The sequence below is a fragment of the Typha angustifolia genome, chromosome 15 (assembly GCF_048772165.1).
Source record: "Typha angustifolia cultivar Huaian chromosome 15, ASM4877216v1, whole genome shotgun sequence".
In the NCBI taxonomy this organism is placed as follows: Eukaryota; Viridiplantae; Streptophyta; class Magnoliopsida; order Poales; family Typhaceae; genus Typha; species Typha angustifolia.
The window spans coordinates 21,710,874-21,720,775 of NC_133253.1; the positions used below are offsets into that span (position 1 = coordinate 21,710,874).

General features: G+C 42.1%; 1 protein-coding gene across 1 annotated transcript in view; it reads right to left on the bottom strand.

Moving 5' to 3' along the window:
• LOC140777504 (alpha-N-acetylglucosaminidase-like) overlaps nucleotides 1-5,245 on the bottom strand; it is a 34,117-nt gene extending 28,872 nt beyond the window's left edge. Inside the window, exons 1-4 of the mRNA XM_073121662.1 lie at nucleotides 4,883-5,245; nucleotides 4,710-4,786; nucleotides 4,153-4,364; nucleotides 3,272-3,393 (exon numbers count right to left, since the gene is read on the bottom strand). Coding sequence (XP_072977763.1) covers nucleotides 3,272-3,393; nucleotides 4,153-4,364; nucleotides 4,710-4,786; nucleotides 4,883-5,113 — 642 coding nt within the window. The 5' untranslated portion in view covers nucleotides 5,114-5,245. The remainder of the gene's footprint in view (nucleotides 1-3,271; nucleotides 3,394-4,152; nucleotides 4,365-4,709; nucleotides 4,787-4,882) is intronic.
• Nucleotides 5,246-9,902: the final 4,657 nt, after the last annotated feature.

The following is a 9,902-nucleotide window of genomic DNA, read 5'->3' on the forward strand; positions in this document are numbered from 1 at the left end:
ACCTAGCTGTACTCAATGATATAGAATAAGGACATCTGTGGGCGACTCATGAGTTTTTGCACAGTGGTGCGATGATGTGGAGCCGCGGGCTCAGATAGTCATATCAATAAGCGTTACTAACTTATGTGATGGGCTTATGACCAGGGTCCCTAATTTGCAGTGGCGAAAGACCGGTCATGCTATTCACCGAGTAATTAGTAGGGCGTATCTACTGCTAGGATCTACCCTCTCTTGGGGGCAGTGATAAGTTATGGAACGTCCTCTTCAATATCTGGATCGGTTGCAAGAAGCAGTCCGCACAACTGAGGAAAAATATTCTTCCAGTCAGAAAATTACGAAACCAAAGATGCTCGATCCGTAACTTCCTGATCTACGTTTTTAGAATTTACGCCCTTCTCAAATTCGAACCGTAACTGGGACAAAAATACACTAAAGTGGAGGTGATGTTGGTGGTGGCGGGTGAAGAGGATAATAGGGTTATGAATAATAATGAAGATGAGGATGGATGGTTGATGTAGTTTCAGGGATAAGAATGAAGGGAGAGAAGTAGCCGAGATCCCAAGAAGGGGGAAGGACTTGACAGACGAGGGAGATTAGAAGATAGATGAGACTTTGCCAACAGTAGAGGTAGTTGGTTGGTGAAAAAGGAGGAGAGAAATTAGAGTAGAGACTAAAGAGAGGATAAAGGAAGATAGAAATCAATATTCATTCATGATAATGATTTTGGCTGCCATCCACACCTTTTAAGAGACTAGCCAACAAGCCAAAATAATAATTATTAACCCTAATACTAGTGGACTCTCGCCGATCACGTTCGAACAAGATTGTCCGCGTTCGAACACACAAAATACGTTCTTTGTGGATGCGAACCGATGCAGGCGTTCGCACACGGGCGTTCAAATGCGCTCGACCGCATTCGAATGCATATTTTGCGTTCTCTGTTTTTGCGAACTGGTGCAGGCGTTCGCAAAAGCGTTAAAACGCGAGCTACCGAAACTTTATTTTCTTGAAAATAAATAATTAATGCAATAAGAAAAGACTTTAACAAGGTGTATCAGGTAGATATGATTGTTGAGTATGGGTTGGTGACCAAGGGCCATGTATAAGTGATGGATAAACTAGTTGTAATCTTGTCGGCCCATGCTAACTAATTATATAACATGTATGTTTCATTTTACGTTATGTTCAATTATATAGTTGCACATGCATTTTTTTCATACTGGGTGTATTATTATCTATGATGCTTAACTAGTGATAGTGCTATTTGTTGAGCGTTATATTCATTCCATGTTGATACTTGATGCAGATTGACTAACACCCTAACGGAATACTTGGCAATAATTTATCTCGTAAGGCAATAGGCTATTTCCTTTCATATTTTTCGTACTTATGTTTAAGAGATTTTATTATCCCACTATTGTATCTTACTTTGAGCATGTAATCTTATTAAGGTTCTCACCCTTTTTATTGTATTTGGATGGATTTGCTGTGGCTTGTAAACCCTTTTTGTTTCTATTAATTTTTTGGTTTTTTTGTTCTTTGTAGCATGTTGTTGAGCTCCTAACCCCCATGTGACACTCACAGGGAAGGGTATGAGTCACATGGCGTAGTCGGTTTGTTACAACATTGGTCTAACAATTATAAAAAAATTTAGAAAATTTTTTTACAAATCACACCCTACATTTTACCTATTTTGTGATTTAAATTCCACCATCTTTCCCCAATCACCTCCTCCCACCGTCGTCGCTACCACCACCTTCCCTCGTCTTCCCCTTTCTCCTCCTCCTCAATCAACTTTTCTTCTTCATCATCATCTTCATCATCTTCATTGCGGCATATTCTCAAAAGATCGATATCTACAACCGAAACCACCAACATCAGAGTTGAGCAGAATCTCTTCTAGCTGAGCTGCACTAACAGGCTTACATAAAGTACAGATAATGTGAGTGACTACATGCGAAAGCTTTTGCTGCTTCTTGTTCTTCTTCTACCTATCCTTGCTCCAATCAAAGGTTTGTCGAAGAAGATGGAGCAAGCCAACCATCTCGATCAACTCCGATTTGAGACCAAAACCTTTAACTTGAGTATGATGAGGCAATAAGGATGATGAGAAAGATGGGAGACAAGGAGATGATAAAGAAAACAGTAATAATTTAAGTATTTATAAATTATTTAATATACTATAATAGAATATTTCTTTACCAGTACTATCTGAATTAACTCAGGGTGTTAAACAAAAATTATAAAAAAAAAAGAGGTGTTGAGTTACAGAATCCTTAAAAATGGAATATGAATCATAAAATAAGTAAAAAATGTAGAATGTGATTTGTAAAATTCTCAATAGTTTATTATCTATACATTATTAGCTGATAGTTATACTAGGAAGAGTTTCTACTGAAGAAGTAAGAAAAGCAACATATAACAAGCAAAATAAGGATTTAAAGAGAACAATTGCATTCAAGTTATCCATCATAGAAGAAAAACTAGGAAGAGTTTCTACTAAAGAAGTAAGAAAAGCAACAGATAACAAGCAAAATAAGGATTTAAAGAGAAGAATTGCATTCAAGTTATCCATCATATAAGAAAAACTAAACCTGCAAATGTCATTAAACTAATAAAGCATCTGCCTGAAGAACTAAATATTGTGGACGTACCACAACATGGTAGTTGTGGTCGACATTCATTTCCTGTGAAAAGTAGCCATGCAATTATGCAACTCAAACTTAGGCTTATAAGAAACTTGTGGAATCACATTTGCCTTGTATGAAGTACTAGTTCTCGCATCCCCTCTTCCACTTGGAATAAACTTGGTTAATTCAACTAAGACATATACGAGCACTACTTACATTTGTGGTACATGTCAACAACTCAACATAAAAACAAGGTAAAAAAAACTGTTTACGCATAATTAAGTTTGTTCTATGGCATGAATGAAGCATTATTAGTACAAGGAACGAAACATTTTGAAAAATACATTCAAAAGAAGAGAGATTTATAAAAGCTTTAATAGACCACAGATAGATGTTGTAAGACAACTGATCAAAGCATCAGACTTAGGCAAACTTAATCGTCATTCAAATAGGAGCAGCGAAAAAATATATGAAGAAAGAAACCCGATATGACTTTCTCAGACATCTTCCTTTACATCTCCAACATAAAGGGGTTTGTCCTGATAACAGGAAATGACAACACCAGCTTCTTCAGACACAATAATGAAGTTACCAGATTCAGAGAAAATATGCCAATATAGGGAAATGGGGAAAAGAAATACCTGAAAGACTTTCTGCCAAATTGCTTCTTGTCCACTAAAAGCAAGAGGCAAATTGATACCTTGAAGAGCCATCCAATCGATTTCTTTTTCCCACCTTTCCCAATCCCACCAAGCAAATGAATCTTAAAAGTACAAATGGAATTAGAAACAAACCAAGGAAAATTTGGGGCGAATAACATAAATCTGCCTAATATATGAGCTATCCCTTCACAGGACATTATAGATATTGATCCCAGAAAGTAAAAATATAAGTACATGTCACCTAACAAACAAGATAAAACAGAAAATAACCAAATTTAGGTCATTGTAAGAAGAAGAAAAAAAAAGCATTAAATTGCCGGGCAATTAAGCTAAAATTATTTAGCAGCTACATGATGAGAATCCCGTATGCCCTCAACTTAGATTTCTTGAGTACTCATCTTATATTATAATGACTTTTCTTATTGCCCGGTATGCTCCTTTATTGCTATGCTATTTTTTCCTCCAAGTAGTTCCATGTAATAACACAATACATAGTTAAAAATGGTCAACAAATGCCATAGATAGACAATTAGACATAACTCAGGGGACCACAAATGAAACCTAGATTGAGTTATTAGTATCTAAATACATTATACGTGTCTCATGAAGAAAGCAAAATAGGTGATGTGTTCTGCCGGTCAACAATAAAGTTTTCGTGAACCATATAATGATTGACTCTGTTATCTTGCTAGTGTTTGGTAGCATAAAATGAGATATTTATACCTATCAAATGAATTTGCATAGATTAGCAACAGAAGATAGCATCCGTATGAAAGATGAAAAGAACAAGAACAACAAAGAAATAATTGCTTCAAGTTAGAAAGTAAAAGTTCAATAAGAAACAAAGTTTAGTTTCTTACAACTAGATGTAACTGCATTTTGATAGTAGCTCCATTGAATGGGTCTTTGAATCAAAATTCCAGTAGAAGGAACAATATGAAGGGAGCCTGGCTTGGGAACCGAGGATAATTGTGCCCCACCAGTTTTCTCCCAAGAAATATGTGCCCCACAAAAGTTCTTTAAATACCAATGAAGACCGGCTGAAATTTCCACAGCAGTTACTCCACGAATTCTAGACAAAAATTGAGAAACAGTAAGATCACCTATAAAATTTACTCCACTGTAAGTGGACAACCAGTGAAGAGCAAGGGAAAACATATTAGAGTTAACGGCTCTACAATGTCCAGATCAAAGTGGCGGGAGGAAATATGACCATCCAGATTCTAACCTATGATTTGACCAACTACCCAAAAGAATGAGCATACATCACTCTTTGGTAATTTCTAAACAAATTTCAATATATTTTACAATATAAATAGATTAAAAAGAGTATATATCATCTAAGGAAATAAAATCCAAGAACGGCAGAAGAAAATAAATTTTTTGAAAGTAACCACAGGAAACCGGTAAAGCATACATGATTTCCGGAGACCCTTTTCTGCCCACTAGTGGATGATTGCTGATGATGAAGCATGCCTTTCCACCACAGACGTCCTACAACGAAACAAGAATTCATGAAACCCTAGGAAGAACGTCCCCCACGACCCTAAAATCAATTAATAACGACAAAGAAAAATTGAAACAACTCACCTTTGAGATGATCTCGAATTCAAAGCTGGAGGAGTGAGAAGGGAGGAGTCGATCAAGAAGTCCGCGGGCGGCTGTTTCTTGGACGGATGCGGTCTCTCGCTCTCGCTCTTGGATTTCAAGAACGCGAGATATGTGGAAGAACTCGATCGGGGACGAGCCGGCCATCCACAGGGCGAAGCAAAAGAGGAGGAGAAAGAGGAGGCGGCCGTGGTAGATCGAAGAAGAATACATGGCGAGCCAGCGAGCGAGATCGAGGAGAGACTCGTACGAGTCTTATAACAGATGAGAGAGTGCATGGTGATGGATGGTGGTTGGAGAAGAAAAGGAAAGATGCGAGTACTGGAGAGGTGTGGGTTAGGCGGGATAATACGACAAAGAATGCAGGCCGCGGAGGAGGGAAGAAATAGGAAGATTTTTTTATTTTTTTTTTTTGAAAAACAAAGAGCTGTGACCAGCTATATATTAATGGACGGTCGAGGCGTTGCCGCGTCGACAAGTAGAAGATTACACAGCTCAGATGGAACCTGGGTTAGCCGTTCGGCGTAGCAGTAGCCCGAGGCCACCCTCGCCTTCGCTACTGCCCAGTCTGCCACTGCATTGGCTTCCCTCCCTACGTGGGCAAGCCAGACTTCCATGAATTCTTTCGCTAGCTCCGTGCACTCCTGCGCTAGATTACGGACTCGCCATGGACAGTGGTCCACCTGCTGCATGCATCTAATGGCCTCCGAGCAGTCTGTTTCTATCACCAACCGGCTTTCTTTGCTCGCCACCTGCAGGGCCAATCTGATGGCCCAGAGCTCGGTTTGCAACGCCGAGACGCCCGGGCACGGCTCCCATGCCGCCTGGACTAGCTCACCTTCAGCATTCCGGAGGATTGTCGCTGCACCTCCTTGGTATGCGCCTGGCTTGAACAAACCGTCTGTGTTGGCTTTTGTCCAGCCCGAGTCCGGAGGTTCCCAACGCTTCCTCCTCATCCTTGTCTTCCCCTGCCTCTCTTCTGTCTTGAGCCCATACTCCTCCGCCATCGCGACGGCAGATCGGACCACTGCTAGCTCCGCCCTCCTCTTCCGGCCAAAGACCACTTCGTTTCTACTTTTCCAAAGAGCCCACAACGTGCAGGCAATCTTCCCTTTGATCCGGCGATCATTCTCTTTGGTTGTACCCCACTCTCTCGTGATCCAGTCTTGGTCTATCAACGCTGTCTCCACCCCTTCTCTGGACCGCAGAAGCTCCCACACCTCTCGACTGTATCTACACGTAAACATGAGGTGGTCCGTCGTTTCAGGAAACAACCCGCACATTGCGCATCGTTCCTCGGCACCCACATGGATATAGTGGAGGTAAGCACTCGTTGGGAGCCTGCGCCACAGCAGTTTCCAGCAGAAGACTCTGATCCGTGGGGCGACCGGAAGCCGCCAGAGGTTTCTCCAGCCTTCCCATCGTTGGTCACTCTGAGGAAGAAGAGAGTAGTATATGGCTTTAACCGAAGGGGTTCCCCTTGGGTGCGGCCACCAGATCCATCTGTCCTCACTGGTGGCGGCACCCATGGGGAATGTTGCTATTTTGTAAGCCATCTCAGCTCCGGCCTCCCTAGTTAGTCTCGCCGTGGACCATTGCCTGCCGTTGGTGATCTCCACCACTCGCAGATTTTCTTCCATGACTGCATTCGCCCATTCCTTCGGCTGCCTGCACCACGGGATCTCGTGCAGCCAGGGGTCGTAGGCGGCGCTCGTGTTTCGACCGTTCCCTATCAGAACTCTGCAGCCCATTCTGAGCTGCCTGGCGGTTGTTGTTAGTGCCCTCCACATCCAGGATGGATTTTTGCTCTTCGGGATCACCCATGGGTGCAGCAACCCATACTTGGCCTGCATGATTCTGATCCAAGGCGCCGGCTCTCTATTTAACATCTTGAACACCAGCTTGCCCAGATGCGCAGTTCGAGCCTCTTTTAGCCGACGGACACCCAGTCCGCCCTGCCGCTTCGCCGTAGTCACCTGCTCCCAGTTCATCAGGTGAAGGCCGTGGCCATCGTTATTCTTCCACAGAAAGTTTCGAGCTTTTTTGGTTATCTCGTACAGCACCCCGTTCGGCACCCACGTGCTTCCCAGCCAGTAAGCCGGGATTGCAAGCAGCGCGGCGTTGATCAGGGTTAACTTGCATGCTTGGGAAAGGAGCGACCCTTTCCAGCCCGCTAGCCGTCTGCCGATATGCTCCACCAGCTCCTGATGCTCCTTCACCTTCACTCTCCGGCCTGAGATAAGCACCCCTAGGTATTTGAATGGCATGCCTGCCACCTGCAAGCCTAGTTGGACGCTAAGCTGTCTGCCTTCATCTTCCCCGATCCTGCTTGGCAGATACAGCTCCGATTTGCTGTAGTTTACCCTCTCTCTATGATTACTTTTGTTGGTAGGAAACTACTCAAACTAGGAACAAGGAAGTAGGAAGGGTAATTGTGCTGCTGTTGACGTGGCAGCTACTCAGGGGAGGGACTCTCTCAGAATTTTAATTTGGGACATGCTGATCTGATTGATTCACTCTCGGATCTTTGTAATTATTTTGAACTGAACCATACTTTAAAATTAATCTATATGAACAGAGTCGTATGAGAAGTACGTGATTAGATCTTTTTGGTTTGTTTTTGCAAACATAATACTTAGTTGGAAGTAAATTAACGAACAACAATTTTAGTTAATGTCTATCTTAATGCAACTTAAAATTTTTCATTATGTAAATTCTCTATCTGAAAATTATTTATATCTTATTTAGTTATGATATGATTTTAAATTTTATTATCCGAATTTATATTCGAACTAAAAATATAAATTCGAATGATTGAGCAATATTCGATCCGTTTTCATCCCTACCTACCTGTGGGCTATGGGCTGTCAGATTTGGAGTTTGGGCTGCGACCTTTCGGCGGCGGGCCTAAGAATATGGGCTTTGGTCTTTCATCTGTGATCTGCTGGATTGTGGACTTCCGTTTGCAGGCTGTACATGTGGTCTGGGGGACATGAGCTTCGGGCTCTGGGCTTCGGCTTCGGCTGTAGGCTTTGAGTTTGGGGCTTTAGGTTGTGTGATGTGGGCTTTGGGTTTTGTGTTTCTGTATCAATGGTCTTTCAATTTAATTCAAATTTAGTTTTAGTGTGTTTAGAATGGAATCTTTGAAAGAATCAGATATCTACCTAAATTAAATAAAACTTGCATGACACTAGTTTTTGAAAGCAACGGAAACTCAACCAAAGACGGACAGAGGATAAATCTAACTGAGCAATAATTTGTCGGATTTAATGATCCCCCTATACTACTGAGAATACTAATCTAATCTTCAGCTTTGCTCTTTCTTCATTTTATTGTGGGATCCTGCCAGATTTTCTTGCCCTTCCACTACTCTGTAAAAATAAGTCTGCATTGGAGCTCCTTCTCCGTCCAGTAAAAGGAGAAGGAGAAGAAGAAACTTATACTGCCATTAGGCTTTCTATCTTTGCATGCTCAGCGCTCTAAAATAAGGTACTGATTACACTTCCCTCAGTAGTAAATCAATCCATAATAATCCTAGGTAATCCTGTGCAGGTTCGTCACACCGGCTGGAATTCTTACGACTCGACGTCGGACCCACTTAGATGGGCATGCACCAAGAATTCGTCGTCCTCGATATCCCCAGAAATATGCATGCAAGAAGCAAGAGGGACGTGGCAGTATGACTGTTGCTTGCCATAAGACTGGTGCAGTATACGGCCTGCTGTCAAAGGCTGGCGAAATTTTGAGCACGCTTGTGTTGTAGTCACTTTTACTGATGATATATGAAACGTTTTCGCATTATTTAGCGGGTGCTGAAGAAGGAAAAAAGAAAAGGAAGGCAAAGGACCAAATAATGGTGCATGCATTGCTTCATTGCTTTCCACTGCGTATGGCTACCGCAGTACACTTATAAGGATCGATAAAAAGACGATAAGAAACTCACTTTTCTTTTTTAATGTCATGGTAGTTAGTACAATGATGAGAAGGGGCAAGGGCTTGTGCCTTTCCACCCCCCCTTCACCCACTGCTTTATTCTTTGCCGAACACAAAGCCACAAGGGAGAGGGAGAGAGAGCGAGAGAGAGAGAGAGAGAAAAGGTTAAGAAGTAGAAAAGGCAGGCACGCTTGAGGAGCTTTTCTTCTGCTTACTTTGGGTGGGTCAACTCTTACAAGTATTTGTCTTCACATTTCCAACATATAAACTCTATTATAGACTAACAAGACTCAATATATAAACTCTTTTTTTACTAATTGCAGCATGAGTTTCTAATACAGATCAAGTGCTGTTACATGTGATAAATTTGAACGCTATGCTGCAGCACTTAGCCCGATGTTCTTCGTCAGAGCACACCCTTTCACTTTGTCTCAGAGAAAAAGCCAAAGGAATCTACATCACTGTTCTAGTTCCAGACACATGGCTCCTTTCCTGAAGCCCCCTCCCACCCCTTCACCTGTCTACTTTCCCTTTTCTGAATTTTGTTTTGTTTAGGCCTCCCATAATAACAACTCATACATGAACACCTTTGTGTATTAAAGGAGATTGTAACTTTGCCAGGGGAAAGTACCCGTGCTCTTAGGGATTGGCCACAGGCCATCATAAGACCAATATCTTAACGCAACTTTCATATCATATGAGAGAACCCTAGAGGAGGAGAGGAAGAGGAGTAGGAGAGAAGAAGGTTGTCATGGGTTCCATGATCATTCTCCATGTGACTGGAGGATGCAAAGGTAGTACAACCACCACCAAAATCATATTGGGATCTCTCCCTCTCCTCCTTCCAAGGCCAACATCAATCATTCATGATGCTCTTCCTTCCACTATCACCACCACCACCACCTCCATCATCATCATCACCATCATCATCATCATCACCATCATCATCACCATCACTATTCCATCTGCTCCATAGAAGAGTGTGGCGAGAGGAAAAAGGAGGTGGAGTAGAGAGAAGATGGTGACTTAAAACTATGGAATATTTTGCAGCCTCGCTAATTGTCTCAAG